Source organism: Lepisma saccharinum, chromosome 24 (genome assembly GCF_977018435.1).
Source record: "Lepisma saccharinum chromosome 24, izLepSacc3.1, whole genome shotgun sequence".
Classification (NCBI taxonomy): Eukaryota; Metazoa; Arthropoda; class Insecta; order Zygentoma; family Lepismatidae; genus Lepisma; species Lepisma saccharinum.
Window position 1 is genome coordinate 23,734,303 of NC_139252.1, and position 24,753 is coordinate 23,759,055.

Here is a 24,753-nt window from a genome sequence, read left to right on the forward strand (position 1 = left end):
AATACGATGATGTCATTTTGTTGTTTTGCTAGCAGCCACAACTTTGACCACTCAACATCTGCTTTTCCCTAGCATCTGAGTCTCAAAGATGTCAGGAAGAGAATGATACCTACCAGAAATCTACTTCCTCACGGGGGTCATGGATCTTTCCAAATTTAGAATACAGTAGCAAATGAAAATTTCATGTCACCATGGATAAGGAACTAATCCCTTGGCTGGTTCAATTTGTTTTATTCACACCACTTCGTATCCACATAAGAAAGTAACAGTTCTCAAATAAGATAAGGTTCAGTAAGTGGTCAAAATTGTTTCGATTCCTTGTGCATCAGGATCAGTACAGGTTGATTCTTTATGTAGTTTACAACTTTAATAAATTATAATTATTTATTGGAACCACATACAGACTTGGTTTATATGTCATTATGCAGCAAAACACTTCAAGTTTTGACTCACGTAGTGTTTAGTTGCGGACATGATCACATGCGGCGGCACCGGTCTATCGTTGAAAATGGCGACTTTCACTGGTGCGGAAAGAGCTAAATGCATGTTCAAGGAATTCCCTTACCTCTGTCAGGTAGCGCGGCGGGGTACCATCTTGTTGCCACCATATGCACCCATCATGGTCATCCTCATCCAACTGTGGAAGAAGGAAGTTCTGGAGCATATCCAGAGAGACTTTGCCGGTGATGGTGCTCTCAGCAAAGAAGAATCTCCAGATACACTCCACTCGACTTTTTTTGTGGTGGTTTGTGAAAGATAGGGTGTACACCCCTCCCCTACCTCATAATCTTCATGAACTTCAAGATCGCATCACAACAGCCATCGCTAATGTTACCCCTGAAATGCTGGTTAATGTTTGGCAAGAAATTGACTTTCGTTGGGATGTGTCCAGGATGAGCAACGGTGCACACATTGAACCATAACAGATTTCTAATAAAAAACTTGAAGTGTTTTGCTGCATAATGACATATAAACCAAGTCTGTATGTGATTCCAATAAATAATTATAAATTATTGAAGTTGTAAACTACATAAAGAATCACCCTGTATAGTAAACCCTTTCAGTAACACTGCAAGAAGATTGACACAAACAATGAAACTGCACGTGATATGTACTCTTGGTTAAGTTCTGTCTTAAATTTCATCTGTGTCCGCCCATGAAGTGACTTACTCAAATAGAAACTGCTTGCAGAAATCACTTGACCAACAATTCATTGATGATTCACTTGTGGTCAAAATGCACTGCAAGATCTCAATCCCATGGATGTGTATATTAAACATGATCATAGCACTATGCAAACTACATCTGTATGGTATTTATATTTTGAAAAGTAAAAAAATGGACAGCTAAATTTTCACACCAAAATGAACATGATTATTAGTATTGCATGAATTGGAAATTTTGTCGCTGTGAACCAGTGATAAAATTTGTCATCAAATAGATTACAGCAAGGTAAACAACATTTAATAATAAATATTTACTAGTTCAGGTGCTACAAGACCTAATATATATATATATTATGTGCATGCAGCTTTGAACTGCATATTCATTGTTGACCCCAACACTTATTTCTCCTGTCAGATAGCATAGCATAAGGCTGGGTAATTTTAATATGCTATTTCCAAGGGTAGTTTTGATACAGGGCTAGAGATATGCCATGTTTTAGAGATCAGCATGCTGTTGTTAGTATTTGGAGCCAGATAAGTATACAATAACAGCAAAAAAAGATATCTTTCACAAACACTTTGAAAAAAGTTATTTCTAATTTTGGTGGCCACGGTGGCTCAGTCGGTAACGCGTCTTGACTACCATGCTCAAGGTCCCGGGTTCGATCCCCGGCCGGTTCAAATCCGGGAGCTTTTCTAACGTTGGAAGCGGCCCCGGCGCCCACCCAGCATCGAATAACATGGGTACCTGGGGGAAACCCTGGGGGGTAAAGGCGGTCAGGGGCATGGTGCTGATCACATCACCCCCATTCACGGCCGGATCAAAAAAATGTGGGGCGTTACCCCCACACCCCCTATATGCCTTCATGGCGTGGTGCTAAGCACAGGGGAACACTTCACTTTACCTTTTTATCTAATTTTGGTAGTTGATGAAAAAAACATTTAATCCTATGCGACACACACATAATGCTTAACCCTTAAAGGATGGGCCATGACACAGGTGTCACACAGCAGATATTTCCCTTAAGGACGGCTTGTGACGCAGCTTTTTCTCGTAGGATGTTGCTTTTTTAACATACTGTAACTTGGATAATGATCGGAGATACAAGTTTTGAGTTCTGCAAGAGTCTAGAGGTATGTAACTTTTCTTTATAGTAATACCTATTATAATTGGAGGATTTGGAAATTGATTAGTACCTCTAATAATTGGGGCCCCCAACATGGCCTTCCCACGATTAAATAGTATAAGATTTTGACTATTACCCCCATCATTAACTCTACTATTATCAGGAAGAGTTGTAGAAAGTGGTGCAGGAACTGGTTGAACAGTATATATTCCCCTATCCACAGGAATTGCACATGCCGGAGCTTCCGTCGACCTATCAATTTTTTCATTACATTTAGCAGGAGTCTCCTCAATTCTAGGGGCAGTAAATTACAATTAGTAAAGTTTAATTTCATTCTTACTATTTGGAGGGATTGGGGTGATGTCCAAAAAATTGTGATTTTTTTCTTGCGATTTATCTTCATTGGTTTCAAAAACATTGCTTCTTTCCCAATTTTGGTGTTTTGGCAATAGAAGTACAACACCTGGTGCCAAAAGCCCAGGTGGGAGGTGGCAGGGAAAGAAAGTCAAAAGCCTCCAGCCGCCAACGAAGAATTGGAAAACAGCTGACTGCTCTTTGTCATCTCACAAAAATAGTTATTTTCAATTTCTTTCCTTCTTCTTCTAACTGATTACAGAATTTCTTTTTTCCATCAGGATTAGAGCCCAAAGCATACTGAACAAATTGAGGTATCATTTGTACCTCTAACGTTCTTAGTCCTGGAAACGTAAAATTTCATCAGGAGCATGCAGAATTTCAAATTTCCTGCTGAAAACACTCTCAGTGTTAGTGCAAATACCTGGAAAATCAGCCTTGGCATCTAAGGGTTAAAAAAATTGATTCATGACTTTTATGTCACATCAGACCACAAAGTTGTCAATTTCTCCAAGTAGCTGTAATAATGTAACTGTGGCTCTAACTTGTCAGAAATTGAACATCAGGAACAATCTCAGTTGATAAAACTTTATTGGTGAAATTCCAAGCAGGTGGAGCAACAAATGCTACAATGTACAAAAAACTGTGCACTGCAGAGGTGACCATTGCAAGCTGTTTAAGAGCTAATGCCATCATTCCTCTGCCATTAGATGATATAATTGGTATCCTTCCTATGCCTGATATTCCACACAATCATAGAGTAGCAGTGGCATATCATTTCAAGAAGCAGGTAGATGTATTTGAAAAGTACATATTCAGTGTTGTGAAAAGTTTAGCTAATCTAATTTAGAAACTTGTGACTTTTCTTAAACTGTCTTTTAAGTTTACCAGAAGTGCAGTCCAATTTCTATAACATGAAAAAGGACAGACATATTTACCTTTTTGGTGGGTGATTATGATACACATTTTCTCCCATTCCCATTTCTAGCATTCTGCAGCTACATTTTTCGTGTAAAAATATATGCATCATCAAGTCACCTCTAATGTGATAAAATGTTATTTGAAAATGTCTACAATTCACAAAGTTGTGAAAATTTTCATTTTTGTATTATTTGCACCATGTCATGAAGGCGTATGGGTGTGGAGTTAGGGCCCACACTTTCTTGATCACAGCCGAAGTTCCCTGTGATCAGCACCACGTCTCTGACCACCTTTGCCCCCCAGTTTCCTCCAGGTACTCACTTTATGCAATGCTGGGTGGGCACCGGAGCCGCTTGAACAGGTGGAAAAATCCCAGTTCTCCACAGCCGGGGATCGAACCTGGGGGTCTCACATGGTAGACTGTTCCAAAGAATGACATGAAACTTTTTGGCTGCTTGCCACAGTGGTAAAATCTGAGCACATTTGGAAAGTGGGAGTCTTGAGGAAGTAAAAACAGTTATTTCTATTTCATTCGTGGATATGTTTTAAACAAAAGGGAATAAATACCCAGTCAAAGAGAAAGTTTCCCCACCACACACTATCCTCTATTTTCATCTTTTCTCAATTCAGCTACACTCTATCCCCAGAATCTGTGGAGCAAGGCCCCACATAGTGGCAGAGAAGGGGGGATTGACAGAGTGAAGCAGTACAAGCTGCTGGGAAGGATGGTAACTGCTGTCAATTCCCACTCCATGCAGTCCCATTCCCTCTCACATGTTTATTGGTAGAGCCGTCTCACGTCACTACTTGCGCAGAGACTTGTTTTTGTTTGCTTCCTAAAGAGATGACCGGGACAGAGTATACTTTGTAAAATACAAGTACACAGGGGAGGACAACCCTCAAGTTTGGTGTCTCTCAGCTTCAACACAAAGAATTGTGTACTCTCTTGAGCAGTGGCATGTCCAAAGGGGGAAAGGAGGGGAGGGGGAATAGTGGGGTGTCATAGCTCCTCCTATGGCCCATTATCAAAAAAAAAATACATGAAATGCAGAAAAAATTGAAAATTTTATTTAAAAAAGAAGCATAACCCTACTTACGAAAATCCTGGGCACAACCATATTGAGCAACATGCCAGGAAAATTAATTGAAAGTTGGGGTCATAAATAAAACAAATGTGCCCTTGTTCCTTGTTGATGAATTTTAACAAAGTTTAAAGTTAACCGTTAAGCATAGGAAGCTTATAGTTGAACAACTTTACTTTTTTAACTTCACTTGCACTTTCTGATGGTCTTAGTTACATCAGTATGGGTGAGATGGGAGATGAGTTAAAAAATAGTATTACATAAAGTCTCTGAATTTAAAGAAGCATCACAGGAGGTCATCCTCTTCTTTGCTCAAAGAGTGGGGTGAAACAGTCAGTTGCTATGGAAACAGCACTCACATGGTACTGTCTAAATGTTCAAGGGGAGGGGAAGTAAGCCTAATGTTTCAATCATCAAAAATATCCACAGATATATTCATTATTTGGGAAATGCCCTTGCTTATATATAATGTAATTAACTAGAACAATAGAGATGATCTATAATTTATGAAGAAGGTAAAACAGTAATGACAAACAATTGGTACTTAGAAATGCCACTTCGTTCTATGGTTGACCCTAGTTCTATGTGCAGGCCAGTAAATTAGTAATTCATTATGTTTTTTTCTTTCATTTAATCTTCATCCTCATTCCAAATCCCGCCCCACCAAAAGGAAAAGTAGTGTGTGTATGTTTATTTGTTTACATTATGTATTTTACCTCTTTACGTCATTAATGATGGTGATTTTCCACAGATTCATTCAAATTCATTTTTTCACTTTAATCTGAATGGAAAAAATAGGCATATTTAATGTAATATAAAACCATAGCATGTAAGAATTTAGTGCACAGTTCATTAGCAACATTAAATGTAATATGAGAGTTGCAACGGCAATTCTTTTCCATCTCTGGAGATTGGAAGTCTGGACAGTCTCATGAACAGGTGACATGACACATCATTGACATTGTTCACAATAAGAAATTCAACTACGTTCTGGTGCAATATTTTCCCCCAATATATCATTACAGCAATCATGTGCATTTGATTGTTGCCATATTTTGTAGTCCTTTTTTCAAAACTTTGGTTTCTTATTTTTAGAGTACTTATGATGATTATAATTAGTATGTAATCATTGATTGATTGATTGATTGATTTTGCTATATTTTACTTCCCTTATTGTGCCACTTTTGGCTAATTTGCGAAGATGGGGATGAGTGATGAAATTATGAAATTGATGAATGAACATTCACAAACATCCATTCCCAGGCCAAGGTTCGAAACCAGGACACCGGGTGTCGTAGTGAGATGTGGTGAACACTCTGCCACAGGTGGCAGCAGTATGTAATCATGTTTCCATGTGAAATTGTATCGCTAGTGTAGATTTATTTTCTATTCTTCCTTCTACTTGTATGGGAAATGGTGAATAAACTATTCTATAACATATTATACCTATATATGGTTGAGCCAATATCACTTTGAACCAATAACGATGCCGATCCTCTTACAGATTCTTACCGATACCGATACTTGAAAATTGTATTAATTAAAACTTGTTCGAACTATAGATTAGTATTAGAGTTTAAGTATTCCACTCTAATGTTATGCATCAATTGACCAGGATTATTGCTTTAAATATTTTATCAGAACAGTACATTACATGTTACCAGCTGGTACTTATATATCAGCATTGGTATCAGCTTATACAGGGTGTTTCTAAAGGTCGTTTACAACGCTTGGGAGGTGATTCCTCACACGAAAACAAGCAAAAAGTCTAAGTTCCATTTTTACGACTGAGGCTTCGTTTCCGAGATAGGAGCCTCGCAAAAGGTGACAAAGTGAACGTCAGACCTAACTGGGACGAATACTACCACAGATAGAGAGGCGGTTTCAAGGGAATCATAAAGGAATCGTATGTGCTCAGTCTGGAAGTCACTATGAAAAGTTCACTGCACGCATGCGCAATGGAGTCCTCAAAGGAATTGGGGATTTCCAGCAAGAACAATACATGGAAAGGGAATATAACGCAGCAAGAGGGACCGTGACAATGAGAAATGCGTTAAAGACAACACATCCCGACCTCAAACATCAAAACATGAGCACGGAACACAAAATCCGAAAAGTTGAGCATGGTTGCATACCTCAGTTACACACGAGGAATAAACAGATCATGTCATGTGGCATACGAGAGACACATTACTCCACCAGGAGGAGGGAAAGAAAAACACATTATCAGATAATTGCGACAACGTGTATTTTTACACGCGACAACTACGTAATATCCCCTCCCCCCACACACAAACAACAAACAACAAATGCTACAATGTCTTACGCACAGACAGTGCGTGTCACTGTACACCAACTTAAGATGTCACTTTCACCACACAAAGGGGGTGGGGAGCAATACCAAGAGTGTGACGCGATCACTGTGACGTAAAAGAGACCAGTTTTGGAAGCGCTGCGCAGGCAAGTCTGGCTCTCGTAGTCTACGTTTGACCTTCATGACTGCTGTACCCGCGAGAGGAGCTCGAAGGGTTGGTTCTCTCTGGCAGTCGTCCCAGTCGTGTTGCAGGTTCTGGGATATGATCAGCAGTTCACTCTAGAAGAGTACTAGTATGTTGTATTGAAAGAAGTTGACGTGGTGGAGTGGGCAAGTCAAGTATCGCAACAATTGGTCTGTGGTGTTCATACGGTGAAACGGCCAATTTGTGCAGTGTGTCAGTGTTAAACACGAACGATACTTTGCAGTTCCAGCTCCTTATTACACAGATGGATGCGTATATCACCCAGCAGCTAGCAGACATACATCTCATGTATGGGGAGACACGTGGTAATAGCCGTGAGGTAAGGCATCTTTATGGAGAACACTTTCCACATAGACGTTTGCCGTCTCACGCCTTCTTTCAGGTAGTGGACAGTCGACTGCGTGAAACAGCGTCAGTGTTACCACCGCAGCAAGAAGTTGGAAGACCCCGAAGTGTACGCACACATCAGTTTGCAGAAGATGTGATAACAGCGGTCGCAGAACATCCTGGCACCAGTACGCGCGTGCTCGCTCGGACACGAAACACGTCTCATGTGAATGTTTGGCGAGTGTTGTCAGAGGAAGGAATGCACTCTTTTAAACTGCAGAAAGTACAAGAACTGTTACCTCGTGACTTTGGCCCTCGTATGGAGTTTTGCCAATGGTTGTTGCATTAGTTGGATATAAACCCTCACTTCGGGGCAAAGGTATTGTGGACAGATGAAGCCATTTTCACCATGATGGATGTCTTCAATAGTAGAAACAGTCATGTCTGGGACTTTAACAACCCACAGGCACTTTTTGTGGTCCATCACCAGCACAGGTTTTCAGTGAATGTGTGGGGCGGGATAGTACATGATCATTTAATTGGACCATACATTCTCCCTGTTTGCCTGAATGGTCGCATTTCTTAGTGAGGTTCTGTCTGAACTGATGGTGACCGTACCTTTGGCACTGCGGCAAGAAATGTGGTACCAACACGATGGGGCACCAGCTCATTTCGATCGTAATGAACGACATTTACTGCATGACGTGTATCGTAATAGGTTCATTAGTAGGGATGAGCCAGTGCCTTAGCCACCGAGGTCGCCAGATCTCAACCCTCTCAATTTTTTCTTCTGGGGAGAAATGAAAACCCTCGTATACGACGCACCTGTCACATCAGCTGAGGACCTCGTTGCTCGCATCAACATCGCCGCCGCGACGGTAGCAGATACACCTGGCTTCTTTGCTCATACTCGACAATCCTTGATTCGTCGCTGTCATCTCTGCGTAGAAGTGAACGGCAGACATTTTGAAAACCGTCTGTCATTATCGCCCTCGGCAAATCCCAGAGAGAACACTCTTGGTATTGCTCCCCACCCCCTTTGTGTGGTGAAAGTGACATCTTAAGTTGGTGTACAGTGACACGCACTGTCTGTGCGTAAGACATTGTAACATTTGTTGTTTGTTGTGTGTGTGGGGGGGAGGGGATATTACGTAATTGTCGCGTGTAAAAATACACGTTGTCGCAATCATCTGTTATGTGTTTTTCTTTCCCTCCTCCTGGTGGAGTAATGTGTCTCTCGTATGCCACATGACATGATCCGTTTATTCCTCGTGTGTAACTGAGGTATGCAACCGTGCTCAACTTTTCGGATTTTGTGTTCCGTGCTCATGTTTTGATGTTTGAGGTCGGGATGTGTTGTCTTTAACGCATTTCTCATTGTCACGGTCCCTCTTGCTACGTTACCTACCCTTTCCATGCATTGTTCTTGCTGGAAATCCCCATTTCCTTTGAGGACTCCATTGCGCATGCGTGCAGTGAACTTTTCATAGTGACTTCCGGACTGAGCACATACGGTTCCTTTATGATTCCCTTGGAACCGCCTCTCTATCTGTGATAGTATTCGTCCCAGTTAGGTGTGACGTTCACTTTGTCACCCTTTGCGAGGCTCCTATCTCGGAAACGAAGCCTCAGTCGTAAAAATGGAACTCACACTTTTTGCTTGTTTTCGTGAGGGGAATCACCTCCCAAGCGTTGTAAACTACCTTTAGAAACACCCTGTATATAGGATAAAAGAAAGGAGGACTAAATGAAAAGCAAAGAAGGAGCCAACACCTCAGTTCGCAAAAGATGGGAGGGGGCCTATATATTGGCCATGAGTGTAACCACTCCACCTGGCTGGAACAAGGCCACCCAGTAACTTCCCCACCACCCTCCCCAACCCACCCCACATCAACCACCCAATCACAGTTTTCGACAAGCCTGGTGACTGAACAGTGTATTTCTGTTTTACGCACTACTTCTTCAATCTAGACCTGGCAACTCTGCAGGCCTCCAACTTCCGGTTCTATCTTTCTCCTACCACTGAAGATGCAGCGATAAAGTCTGCGAAAATTCGAATTTTTTCACTGTCTGGTTGGTGTTTCCTATCTCCTTTTTTGCTTTGTATATCAGAAGCACAAGGCCCTGTGCAGTGGCATGCATGGCACACCTCTAATGGTGGCCTATTAGTATGATATTATCAACTTAAAAAAGCCTGAGAAATATGTTAAATTCTTACTGAAATACTTGCATATGCTACTTTTTTTGTAATTTATTAATCGCAGCAAAAATTCAAAACTGGTTTACATCTGTCATACATTGGTAATTGGTCTTAGAGAGATATAATTTGGTGATGAAGTTTTCATTTTGGCAACTAGCATTAGTTTCTAAATGGTACCTAAGTGTCAAAGTCCAGTTTTGGATACTGCAGCAGATATTTTGCAGAAGTATGGGGTCATTGTTCAAAATTAGCTCTCGAAGATCACAAGTGGCAAAATTTTTCTTTTGGTGGCTACCTGATTGTATCAGTCACTACTTTCAGTGACTATGAAATTCTGAGCATCATAAAGAAGAAAATTTACATTTTATCTTAATGCAGATCCATAGATTATTGGGTTCTTTTAGATTATTAGCAAATGGGCTAGAGTTCCTGGGTCGCCAAGTGGTTAGCAGTCTCGTCTTCAGTACGAATACTTCCAGGTTCAATTCCTGAAAGAGGATCATCCAAAATTTCGATGTCAACCCAGCATCATGAGGACAATTGGGAAGCTACTTGAAAACAGGTAGCAGGCTCCAGTCTCAAAAGCCAGAAAATGGTGGTGATCAGACTCAATGTGCTGACCACATATCACCCAAAGTAAAAACCACCTTAGTGGGCTGATGCACCATGGAGTCTAGTTTAGAAAATGGGTTATTCCATTTTTTTACATTTGCTAGCCTAATCACAACTACAACTGTACATGAATACATGATATTCAATAAAACCCAATAATATCTCTCAAAAAGGGTTTCACATTACAATAAACATTTTAATTCAAAAATAAAGAATATTTTAAATAAATCCTTCCTGTGTAGCACTAAGCTGCACAAAAAAATATTTTTTTCTTTATCTTTTTTTACAAGTTGCATTTGGTTGCAAGTTTTGTACACTTCCTTGCAATCTCTTTCGTTTATCAACAGGGTGTCGGAAAAGTCATGTAACAGAGATTTGAACATACATAACTGTTGTACAAAAAGCAATAGAGACAAAGGAAAAAGTGCAAAGACCCAGTGCAAGGTTCATGTCTCTATCGCTTTTCATACAAAAGTTATATATAGAGCCCGGAATTATGTAGGTGGAGAGGAACCCGAGTTTAGGCAAAGAAGTCTTACGCTAGTTTGGTGGCTCAAATTCTTGTGTGGAGGCACAGTCTGGTTATATTTCTATGTACATTCACCATCCAGCTGTCACACATGGTGACATACTCAATCAAGACACAGATATACATTACGTCGGTTGTAATGAAATTTATATTATATATTTCATTTCGTTACATACGCAAAATGGAAGTGAAACCTCTCTTGGAAAACTGTAGTGGTTCTGCTTTTCACCACTACAGGGCAGGCCCGCTTGACTTATTTTGATTTGACTTAGAATATGCTGCCTCCTGGTGGCACTTTTGGGCATTACAATTGCAGCTTGTTTTGTCGTTGAAAAACGCATATCACTCATCTCTCAGCTTTAGCAACAGCAGGAAGTAACTTCACTTTTCCTTTCCGGACGTCTCGACCTGGCCTACGTGACCGATTGCAGCAATGCATTGTGCTTTCACTGTACTTTGCCAATGATTGGCAGCCATTTGAATTTTTGGCTAACCATGTGCAACGTAAAACTGTTTCCGTACGAGTTTCATATGTGATGACAGTAACACGTATTCTGGTAACATGTCATATATCATGAGGTTGAACTACAGGTACGTAATTTTAAAAAGCGAAAGATTTAATGTTTGCCAAAAGTGTTTAAACAATATCGGTTCTGTACATATCTAACTAACTCGTACCAATGCCAGCGTCAGAAACTATATTTACTATTGTGTAGTGCATGAAAGATGTGAACTTTAAAGTTGCTTCCAAAACTAACTATAAATGTGCTAAGCCGTAAAATCTTAATTCAAATTATTCACGACGTAAAAATTAAGATATTGCTAATCTCGACGCAATCCATTCAAAATGTCCCATGAGCTGAGATCCTATTCTTCGGTTTAACGAATCATTCTACATATGTTGCGCGTGTTACGAATTAGTTTTTGAATTACAAACCATGAACCAAATTTTTTTGTATCTAAAATTACGATCTGTAAAGTAATTGAATTCTGAGAAAGTATACATATATGTATTTGAGTCGACGTCTTATGAACTAACTCCCTTTAGTCATAAACCGATTACCATTACGCTTACCTTAACCTAATAGCATTAAATTTACGGAAGTTAAATATTTTTTTTGATTAAGTGTGTAAAATTTGGTAAGCTAAAAAGGCTTTTACTCTATTAAGTAAGAACACACACTCAATGGTCAGGTACGGTTGAATAACAAAAGAAAGTTGATTAAACATGAATGAATAATTTTGTAGCATTCCTTTATGCATTTTTTTAGAGAATGTTTGCATGTGGATTAATGCCGGATGTATGTACATAAATTTGAATCCTTGCATTATTTGTGTGATACAGATTAAAAGCAATTTTGAAACGCTTTATTGTGAATCAACTATTTTGAAATATTACTAGCGTTGAAATATTATTAGCTCGTGAATAGAGCGATTGTCAAATCTTGACGATGTAAGTGCGAATTGTGTCTAAATCGTACCAGACGTCACACGGTCAAGCTGTAGTAGCATCATTTTCAATTTGAATATTTCCTATGCCAGATATAATGAAATTTATGAAGGGACATTCACAAAGAACATCCATGCCCAGGACAGAATTTGAACCCAGGACCTTTGGTGTCAAGAGTACGTTGTGCTAACCACTCCGCCACAGATCTCAGCCGGTCATTGTCTAGCAAAATACATATTCTGATAAATATACTCCCACATGGCTGATCATATCTCCTCTTCCAAACCTTCCCATTCACCATTTCCACATACCACATTCCAATTCCAAATCCAAAGCAATTCGAAGTCCAAAGCAATGATAAAACCAGTCTAGTTCATTCCCACTGTAGTTAGATTCATGTTACCTGCTTTCCATGCACATATTCATTTCAGAAAACCTTAGCTATGACATAGCCAAGTATACTGTAGTATAATCTTCAAACTTCACAATATGTCCAAAGTGGCAAAAGAGATTTTTTATTGTAAATCACTAAGAACCACATAGTGCGAAGTGAAGTCTTTAAGTTATAGTGAATTAGTGGCTTTAGAAAAGTGTCGAGAGCTATCGAGGTGTAATTTGAGTCTATAAAATTTGCCTACAATGAAAGCAAAAGAGCAGCGTGAACTTTACAGAAAGATAGCGGGTTTCGTAAGTAATCCTTAACTTATCACACTTTTATTATGTGTAAAACTTTTCTTGCGAAAAAGTTTACTTCCTGTCCCTTTACCAAGACAACTGGAGGTACCATTGTACTTTTCTGTATCAAGATTTTCTTGTAAAAATCAGATGGAAGTGAGGATCAGAACTCAACATTTGTCAAGTATTTTCTTAAATTTGAGTAATAAAAAAAACAGAAAAGGTATTCCTTAAATTTGAGTAGGGATGTGCCAAAGCAGATTACAGATGTATGAAAATTGGCAGAAATTGACATATCGGCATCGGCAATAATTATCCTATTGATGTGGGACAAAAACCAAAATGATCAGCAAACTGTACGCTACAAAACTGTGTATTAGCCATTGTTATATATGAATTATCAAAGGATGAAATATACGTTTGAAAAAGTAGGTCATTGATGCTAAAAGTCCTGATTTTAGCAGATAATATTTGCAAGAAGGGAAATGGTCAGGAAGTTGAGCTTTACTGGAGAAAGAACTCTGATATAGATGTGCTCATTCACCAAGTTTCAACCCTTAGACATGCCCCCCTTTTTTTCTAGAAATGATTAAAAAGTTAGAAAAGTGAAAAAAGTGCACCCTTCACAGGTAGATATCGCTGGTGGGGACCTGATAAAAATATACAATCCCTCCCCGTAACAGTTTGGTATGAATATATTATGTACCAAAAATTAGGATTTTCAGATTTCGTTGTAAGTACCTTTAATATTGACACAAAGTTATACCTACAAATAAGCATATGCAGAAGTACAGATAAATGAGAGTTTACTGTATATACATCATAAATCAAATTCAAAACAGCTTCACAGACATTACTTTGACAGGATTCTTTGAGTCGCCTCATTTCATATGTCAAGCAAGTACCTGCAATATATAATCAGCGAAGGCCACATAGTAAACATTGTCTGCTGTAGAACCCATTGCAAGTTGTAATTTCAAAAGCTTAAAACAAAATTCTATGGTCACTTGTACATATATAGATTGCTACATTGCTCTTGTATTATATAATTAAAAATTCTTTAATTTCATTCATGGCAATATCAAGATTTATTTCTTTGCATTTTGAATCTGTGCCAGAACACTATCTCTGTACGTGAGAACAGTCTGTGTTCTTCAGTGCGTCTCATTGTTTACCACTGAGCATTCTAATGTTACAAATTCTACACAAGATTGTACAAATTATGCCCAATTTATCCTTAGTGGTGACATGAGTACCCTATGGAGTATTAAAAATGTCAATTGACACTTTTAACAGTTTAAACATGCAAGAAATTGTGCAAACTGCACATTTTTTCTTAATTAATTTCGTGCCAGAACAGTAGTAGAAATGTATATTGTGATGGTTAACCCCTTCCCTATGTTTGACGTAATATTACGCCCTTGATCACTATAGCTTACTCTGCATTGGGTGTAATATTACGCCCAGGAACATCTGACTGAAGTAACCTGTGTTGAACGGAATAATACATTTTTTGTTGGTGAAACATATGTTTCGCTATTGAAGAAACAACGACCTTTTATTTAGTCACGATTTTCAGTGCCGACAAAGAAGAAGTGGTAGTTCAGAGGAAAGTAAACTGTTTTTGTGTTATGCTGACAAAGTGCAAACGTGAGTTCGTTTGTGTGCTGCGTTTAGTCAGTTACTTTATGTACATTTTCTTTGGTGTTGCGTTATTTGCACTGTGGGTGATTTATTGTTGTCTTTTGAGTTTGCTTCTAATAGTATTGTGAAACAGGATTGCGAAATATTTTTTCCCCTCATACCTATTGAAGATATTGCAAGGAAACTTGGCGGACACATTTTGTATAGACCATAGTATTTTTCAAGGTAGATTATAATCGGGTACCTATATCCAGGGCCAGTCCAGAGGCCCCAAAGTTACCAAAAACAATTTTTCGGAGGGAAATTTCTTGAATTATTCCCAATTTTCCTTTCCTCATACTTGATGTACACGTGTGCGTGGTACCATTTGAAAGCCTGTTCTATTCTGAAGAGAAAGACGTATGAACCATGATACTTGGATGAATTGTGCTGAAGCAGTTGCTACTTAAAAATATTACTCCGCAAACTCAGAAAAAAATATGCAGAACGGAAAGCATTTTGCCAGAAAATTACACAGAGAAGGGGTTAAGAAACAGCTTTCTCAGAACTTTAAAAAGTTTGTTTCTATGTCCACTTTATTCTCAGATAGGATAATCGGGACTACATCTACAGTTTAAAGTGGGATCTGAACTACTGACAAGTGCTTCCAGCAGGGATAAAACCCACGACCCTTTGATATAGTGGAACCACGTGCAAAAGATCCTGCGAAGCCCGCGACTCCTGTGCATTGTACTTCAGCATGGAGGTGAGGGGCAGAGTGGAGCATGATTCCTAATGGCTTAAAGTGAACCGATGGAGGGGAAGGTGGCTAGAGACTTTTGGCCAAAGGTTCTTTTCTTTGTGACTGCTCTATACCAAGGTGACAGTGTTGGCCACTACTCTCTCAGGATTGCTCTCTCATAAATGAATTTAAGAATATTTTGTAGCAAAAATACTGAAATTGCTATTGGTTCAAAGCAGTACTGGGTCTGTCCTAATTAAGATGCAACTATTTAGTTTTTCAAAGAAACAAATACAATGTATTTGTATTGCACTTGCAATAGGATAATAAGTTTGAATCTCTTGATTTCCAAAGTTTAGTGTTTAGGTATAAAGAAGATTCTTTATAACACCAGAAGAAGAAAAAAGCATTTTGCACTGTTGTTGTATAGTCGTGTTTGCATTATTTAACATTATTGATCTGTCTATTAATTGCATTGATGCTAGGCCTCAACCTTCCCACATTCTGTGTGAATATCCACCAGTTTTCACTGCACAACCTGTGAAGTAGCAATACATATGAGAAATTGGCCTTTTCACATGACCCAAAATCAGGGAAATGTACACATGATTTCCCACTCCTACAAATTTTAGAGAAATTTCTGGATATTCACACAGCAAACTCTAAGTGAGCCTGTGAGTGGAAGGTAGATCTTCATTTGGCCTAACTGTTTAATCATCTAGCTTCTCTCATTGTTTAGATTCTTGTAGGAAAAATACAGCGGTCCTGCAAGTTTGTTGATATTCTTTCATTTACTTTCACTGTTTCTAGCCATGTATAAGTTTTAAGAACTAAACAACAAACTTCTAAATAAGTTGAATACACTTTCCTTATATTTGAGATGAGGAAGAATGGATGAATGGTTTTCTTTTTACTTTTTGGGTGCGTCAGCACATATAGCCAATTCACACCCTTCAAAGCATTTCTAAAATATTTGCCCGCGAAAGGTTGTCAAGGAACATGCCAAGTTCATACACAATATGTAAAAAGGGTAAGGAGAAACAAAAGTTTTGTCTCAGGACATTAAAATCTGCTCATTCAATAAGAATGTGGCATACACTAAAATAACATTACAGACACAGAAGATTACACAGTGATTCAGAATGTCCAAAAAGACAAATTTTCATTTTTCGGTAAGAGGATAAAACAAACAGTTCTCTAAACAACTAAATTGGACACAAAACTGCCAAAGAAATTTCTCTCTAAACATGTCTGCAAATGGCAGTTCATGAAACTGGAATATTCGCATTATACTTTTTACTTATTTTTAAGACTTGTTGAAGCAATTATTTTTTGCCTGACAATATAATTGTGCAAGGTACACTCACAACTTCTCATTAATGCACAGAAAAAGAACATAAATTTGAATTTCAATAAAATAAGTTTCTTTTTTTACACTCTGAAATATAAAAGTTATTGTGAGTTACCATAGCTTTTGCTGCTATTTCCCGTGATGATTTCTAAAGCAAAGGATACTTTAAACTATTATGAAAGAGGTACATAAGAAACGTTTTGCTACTTTTGGCAAATTTAGCTGCTTTGTGAATGTGTGTCCTGCTGTTAATGGGTCTTCTTGCAGCCTGTACCAAACATGAGCATGTGTGTGGGCACTGTGAAATTGGAGAAGCTGATGCTCAGTGCAGGGATCATCAGTGCAGTGTAACAGTGTTTTTATCCACACACACCCTAACAGCCCCCAAAGATTTTATCAACAACCCTCCCTAAAGGATTTTTTACAAAGACCTAATTTACGGTCATTTTAGCTCTAAATGACCCCTTGCATCCTCCACCTGTGTAATGGGACTGAAGTTTTGGTGTGGGAGTAATTAGCACATCCTGCCCCCCCCCCCCCCCCTCAGAGCACTAACCAATTAGGCAGGACTCCCACGCTTCACTAGGATGCAAGGACGCGAGCTGAGTATATATCACCCAGAAGCAAAATTACTTCGTAAGTCCGAATTATAATTGTTGTTATAACTTGGACTTACTTATTGATTAAACTAATTTTATTAATTTTCAACATTTTATTGTATTACACAATTGATAAAAATGACAATAAAGCATGCGGAAATACCAAACTGAAACATATGAATGTGCCTTGAGTGAAATTTATCCATGCAGTGTTTCTACGGAGCAATAAGCGGAACTAACAAAGCCTCCCAGGTGATCCAATGACGCAGCAGTCGGAAGGGTTCACTGGAAAGTACTGAGAAGGGTGGCCTCAGGCACTCAATGGAAATGATTTAAAGATATATTTCAAAATAGCCTGGGTAATTTTTATCCATACACGCATCCTTACGGGTTAACGGTAATGCGTTATGGAAATCCACTACACATCCTTCATGAAAAATCTGGTGAAGATAGGAATAATGAAATTAAGCATTTGTTTCATTCATATTAGATTTTACAAATATTGACAATATCTTTGAAGATTGTGTTAAGATTAGTGTTGGTGTGTCACGGCTCAGCAGCAAAGTATTTTATAAATATGAAAATTGTTGCTGAATAGAAATAAGGTTTTCGTAGTTGCCTTTTCTTCTACTCTATGCACTCTGAAAAGCAGAAGGTCAGATTTGAATAAAATAGCGAGAGAAGTAAATAGCGATAAACTGAAGAACTTCAACTGTGAAAATACATCCAAGGAACTCAAATCTAAAACCAAAGTGCATTTCAAGGAGGAAGAAGCAAATGCATCAGAACCAGTGAATAAATAATATTTAATGCCTTAAAATACAATAAATTATTGTGAAAGTTATTTGATGAGAGAATCCTTTTTTTCGCATTAGACACTTATTGTGCATAAATGCATTTTAACAGAACTTTTCACTATTATTATTATTATCATCAATATTATTATTATTTAATCTTTTTCTGGGAATATATTTCAGTCTTGTTGTGCATTGCTTAGTATTACTGTGCTTCCAAGTGTTCATTCAAATAGATCATAAATTATATTTTTTGCATAAAAATATAAATAATGAATTTCGTATCAAATCTGTGGACCCAAAGTGTCCATTTTTCCTTAAAATTGCTAATCTTACACATTTGTATTGATTGGATCAAATAGCGAGCTCCAGATTTTTGCCATTTTTTCCCGGCATTCTGGATTGGAGGGTCCAGCCTTATGACCAATCCTTGGCCAGGTTCAAATAACCTCTTCCCGACGGAAGGAATGGTACAAGGAACACCATACACCAATGGTGAGCCTGATGGTGTGAAGTTTGTTCTGGCACCTTATCCCACTCTTCCTGCCAGATGTCCAAATGAAAGTAATTTATTTGGCCCCTAGCTGGTAGGAGGTGGCCCAACACAATATCATCTGCCTCAGCAGAATTGGCACCAGCATCAGCTGCTTCATTTTCCTTTATGCCCGTGTGTGATTGGGGACTTAGCAGAAGTGAACTCGGGCACTGGCAATAAGGATACGAGCCTAAAGCATTCCAGACTAAAGGTCAGTATGTAATCGATCCACAACAAATGTGGACTCTTTGGAAAGTGTGAACTTCTGCAAAGTCCAGTGCCTTTAGGACTGCATACATTTCTGTCGTTTATGGAACAGGCAGGATGTAAGAAAGTGTAATAGTAATATTCAGAGTCCACAACAAATGTACAACTAACTGATTAGATAGATTCTGACCCATTCATATAAAATACAGTAAAATTGGGGTACAGTGATTGAAGCTCTAACAATCACTGCTTCTATTTGAGAGGGCAGTTGGATATATGTTGATCACAGGTGTAGGAAATTCCCAAGTGAGGAGAAGCAAAGTGGACATACACCACGCAGATCGCTATCAACACCAAGTGATGGAAGGATCTAGTCTGCATGGACACCAAATGTTATTGTGGCATGCAGATGTAGGTGGTACATTGTCAGCCTTCTCTTGCAAAGACAGTGTGGTAGAATGGATGAGAAGGCATTGAGCAGAGATAATACAGTAAAACCCCAATTTTACATTCCTGGATTTTACATTTTCCTGCATTATACATTCAATCTTGATGGTCCCAACATAGCAAAATGTTATAAACGATTATGTAGGACAAACAGCAAGGAAAATGGCAATAAGATGGCATGAACACGATTTGGACATTATAAATCTAAACCCAAGAACAGGTTTGTCAGCTCACATCATCGAAGAGAAGCATTTGATTAAAAAGAGAAGGGTTTTAAAAAGATTGACGGAAAACATAGAGTTGAATGTCTGGGAAGCTTCGTTCATTGCAGAAGAACACTGGAATAAATTAAATAATGAAAATGGTAACATAGATCCAGTATGGAGTTTTTTCACAAATGGAGTAAGCCACCATCTTTAAAATTTAATGTAACACAAAACATCACGAGACTTTGTGAAAACAATGACGATTTTGAATTACCTGATGATATTTGGGATTCATAATTTTAAATAAAAAATAATGTGATCAATTTTCTTTTATCTGAAATAAAAATAAAACAGACTGCTTCTTTTCACAGTTAAGTTGCTATATTACAACAATGTAACATTGACAACATCCATTATATAACGGATTCTTTTTGTTTAAAAATTGCTAACCATTGTAATATTGCAATCTTTATTATATAAAATTTTCCTAAATTTTACATTTTCCCACATTTTTTTTTCAGCTGGGCCCCTCAAAAGCATAAAATCAAGGTTCCACTGTAATTAAGAATAACTTGTTGCATGCGAGAATACATGAGCAGCAAAACATCATCTGGTTGTCAACATAGAGGAGACCATGCACAGGGCGGAGAATGTTTGCCATAACATTGTTGATTGCTATAGTAAACAAAGTCACACTCAGAATGCTACCCTGTGGAATGCCATTAGAAAAGGAACTCCTAACATGCACATGGAAATATTGGTCCACAAGATGTTCTGAAAAAAGTATGCCAGGTGGCCATGAACACAACTTATTTCAGGGTAGCAAATTGCCATGTTGTGTCATAGGCCTCTTCCCGGAGGAGGCACATAGTGGTTCGGATCCCACTTTAAACTGTAGGTCCAGTCCCAATTAGCCTTAATGTGCATAAAGTGGGCTTAAATCTCCAACGCAATCAACCATAGGCCTCTTGGAGGTCAAAGAAAAATGCTATCAAGTGATCGTTCTTCAATAAGGCATTCTAATTACATGTTTCCAGCTGAACAACATGATCAAGTGTGGAACAGTGGAGATGAAATCCACATCGAAAATTACTAATTACGGCAAAGAGTGACAGTTTCGCACCAGGTATGCATTTATTTCAATATCATCAGAATGGGCCCTGCTACTGAAAAAAAGCAAAACATAGGACAAGGGAGAGTGAATTTCTCTCCATGTTGCAAGTGATATTTTAAATTAAGTATTAAGCTAGATACAATCTGTAAAAAAAATGATTAATAATTGTTTACAGACTTCCATATATTGCTTATAGAGAAACAACTTCAACTTGAAGATATGGCTAAACAAATGGAAGTTTAGACTGTTCCTCACACAAGCATAACCTTCAATGAGTCATGTTCCCACTGATGTGTTTTTCTACACCATCGGAAGTTTGATCAACCCAAGAGAACAAGTAAAACAATACCCCCATAAGTGTATTGCTAGGTTTTCTCCCCCTCCTACAACCACCCAGAACACTAACTTCTCTTTCACCAGCTTGGGGAAAGGTCAATGGGGGGAGGAGCAGTTTTAAGTTCTCATGACTGGCTGAACATGGAAATTGTCCCTCGTGCCCTTAAGGAGTTTGCTTCCAAGAAGTAGGTAATATGCTTGTTGACCATGTGTTCCATCAGCTTAGAAATACAGCTAGGTGAGGCAATGGGCCCATAACAAGGACTGTTGTACAACCTTTACCTGCACCACATACCACTTTGCTATTCTTTATACATCTGATACTGGAAATATCTCCCATGGGTCTCAAGACATGTTCAGACATGCTCTCTCTGTTCTTTGTTTGGGTAGTGGGAATAGTAGTGTTGGCTAATCCCAAGAAATAGTCCAAGCAGTAAGTCACAGCAGGAAGACTGAATTGTGAACAGTGTTAAATTTCTTGGTAAATGACCGTGGTGTTGATCAAAGAAAGTGTCTTCTTTGTGGAGTGATTGTTTCGTAACAATGATAAATGCATGGAGAATGTTCAGCAATTTCCAAACACACATGTTCCCCACCATAACATGGTGTGAAATCTGACAAGTTTCACGAAATAGGTTTGCTTGATGCACAAAACTCTGGTAGGTACGCCCTCTGCATGTCCAGACATGTCTTGAAACCCACCAAAGACAATCCCAATATCTGCTGTAGGAAGTACTGCAATGTGTACGTGGAGTTTAATTTTACTGCACCGTGTATTATTAACACAATAAGATTTATATATTACAGCAGCAGAATAACATAATTTTGAAAGCAATGTGAATATTTTGCAAGTATTTTAATCTCAGCTTGAATTCACAATGAAATGTTTTATAAATTGTGTTCAACTAACCTGCTTCTTTTGTCCCTGGACCTGCTCCTTCTTCGCCGAGATGATCTGCTTCTGTTAGGACTCCGTTTCTCATCAGCAAGTCTTTTTAAGCGGCGAATATCCTCAAAGCGATAATCCGTAACCTTGAAATCACCCCAACTTACAGGCATTTCAGAGTACCGTTTCTTCTCATTACGTCTTTGCTGTCTCCGCTTCTCATCTTTTTGACTTCTTTCACTATCTTTCCCTTTATCCCTGTCCCTATCTCTGTCCTTATCCTTACTCTTTTCTTTCTTATCATCCTTACTCTTACTCTCCTTGCTTTTGCTTTCACTCTTTTCACTTTTCACTGTAACACTTTTATCTTCACTTTCATTCACAGGACTCCTTGGTTTGTCACCGATTTCACCACCTTCCACTTTCACAATAACATCCACTTTTTCACCAGAACTATCCAAAACAGTGAAATTGGTTAGTTTTGGTACCTCTTCCGCTGCTTCGGGCTTTATTTCCATCAGATACGATAATGGAGGTCTAGTACTTAAGGCAAACTTCATTCTTTCCTCCTCACGTTTTATCTCTTCGATTGCAAGGACTTCTTTTTCTTCCTTCTTCCTCTTCTTCTTCTGTTCTTTCTTCTCCTCTTCCTCCTCACCGAACGCACTTGTTTTGTTCATTTTGGCATTAGTTTTAGCAAAGCCAAATGAAAGTCCTGTCCCACCACCTTGTTTCGTCATGGAAAATGCAAGAAGTCTTTTCTTTGCTTGCATTTTTCCAAGTACAGTCATTTTTGGAGGTGGAGGTTTCTGGGGTTCAGGTTCAATTGCGGCAGTGGCTGCATCGCCAGTCAATTCCATTGATTCCAGTGCTGCAGTGTCAGATTTCTCTAAATCGTCCTCAGGCGTGACACGACTAGGAGAATACTTCGAATCGTCAGCCTCGTCGTCTTTTTCAGTACTTTCCAATATTGCTTGTGATAATTCTTCACTTACTATTGATTTTGATAAAAAGTCTGGTTTGCTTTGAGCCATAAAGTCAGGAGCCATTGGTCTATTAGGAAAATCTGGACCACCAGCACAAGGATTAAAATCAGGTCGTGGGCAGAAATTTGGTGGTGGCATATTAGAAGGGGGTCTAACTGGGCCCGGCATTCCTCGTGGATGTCCAGGTGGCATGTGGTGCCCCATAGGGCCATGTGGACCAGGCATTCCCGGAGGAGGAAGATTCGTTGGCGGTGGGCCACCCATATGAGGTGGGAAATTAGGCTGGAAATTAGAATGACCTCCAAATGGTGGGCCTTGATGAGGGGGAAAATTTGGGCCCGGGCCTGGGCCACCTGGCATTGGATGAGGAGGAAAGTGTGGTGGCCTTGGGCCAAAACCTACTGGTGGGCCATGTGGTGGTCCACCAAAATTTGGAGGTGGAGGCATGTTTGGTGGACGTGCCATGAAATTTGGGGCAGGAGGAGGCAAAGAAAAATTTGGTCTTGGAGGCGGTTTTGAGAAATCTTGATGACCAGGTGGGAGAGGTATATGATCAAATGTTGGTGGGGGAACAGGTGCGGCCATGTGTGGAATAATCGGCGGAGGACCTTCAGGCAAAGGGGGTTCTGGTAGGTCGGGTTTCTGTTCCGGTTCTTCCGGAAGTGAATCTTCCTGATCTGGTTCGTCATCGTCATTATCTGAGGAGTCATTCTCTTGTGGAGAGACTTCATTTTCCAGGTCCTCTTCACAAGATGGTGGTTCTTTCACTGGAGTTGGCTCCTCTGAACACTCCTCCGTGTCAGATTGTGGTGGCGATGGAATCGCCTCCCCGGGAAGTGGGATATCCATGACTAGGATGTGGTTTGGAAACTGCCTACCAGGATTTTACTACTGCTCTCCCAATTGGTTTTAAGTCTGAAAAAAGCAAAAACGAAACAAAAATTAGGCATGCTTGTCATTTCTAATTTAAAAATTTATGGATACATCATTCTAGACCAGAGATCACCAAACTTGCCAAAACTTCTCAAGACTTGAAAATAAATGGAGAGATACCAAGGGTGGATTGACTTTCTAATGATTATTTCTTGTTTAACAATTGTATGGAAAATACAATTTTATTATACAAAATATTTATACTAAATATTAGTACAAAATATTTGTACAAAATACAAAATATCTATACAAAATACATTTATCTCTATCTTAGTAGTTCATTCGATATCAACAAATCACTTTAAATTGATTATTGTCTCACGACCAGATAGATCGTTCGGATTCATTTATACTACCTTGAGCTATTACATACCAGCTGTATAGGTTTAACCTTTGGCATATGTGGTCTTTATTTTGCTTGAGGGTATTTTCTTTATACAACTTTTGCTTTGTACCATGGAAATAGTTATTTTTCATGAGCCGGGGATTGTTTCTAGTGTTCTGGAGAATTGCTGTTCTTATTGTTTCTACAAATATTGTAATGTATTATGTGAATACAAAATCCATGAAGCACGATCTATTTTCAACTTTTAATGAGGGTATGCCCTGTATTGATATTACCAAGTATCCTAGAAAAACAAAAATAACAATTAAAAAAAATTAGGTGATTTAACTGAATATGAATAAAAACTTAAATCACATATATTATTTATTATTTTTGTCTGCCATTGCCACAAGAACCACTTCTTATTTTTTCTGGGGGGGATCTTGATACTTTCATTTATTACATTCAATAACATAATGGTTTCTTTTTTACTCCATTGTTTCCTGGAGCAGATTAGTAAGTAAAATTACTAAAATTAAATATTTTCAAAAAATAATGTTGGTTTTGGTGTAATTTTTCTTTGGCTGTTAAATATATGTGGGTTGGAAATTTAATAGTGGCAACACTGCTGTATATACTCCACGAAACGGAACTGGTGCTACTCACTTATACATATTAGTTTGATGCCTAAGCTACCTCCCAATAGG

At 38.7% G+C, this 24,753-nt stretch overlaps 1 protein-coding gene across 4 annotated transcripts in view; it reads right to left on the reverse strand.

The window, feature by feature from the left end:
• LOC145977968 (uncharacterized) overlaps positions 1 to 24,753 on the reverse strand; it is a 138,875-nt gene that overhangs the window by 85,056 nt on the left and 29,066 nt on the right. For all 4 annotated transcript variants that reach the window (XM_083110315.1, XM_083110314.1, XM_083110313.1 and 1 more), the window contains exon 2: positions 21,827 to 23,703. In XM_083110315.1, the coding sequence (XP_082966441.1) occupies positions 21,827 to 23,637 (1,811 nt within the window). In that variant the 5' untranslated portion in view covers positions 23,638 to 23,703. The remainder of the gene's footprint in view (positions 1 to 21,826; positions 23,704 to 24,753) is intronic.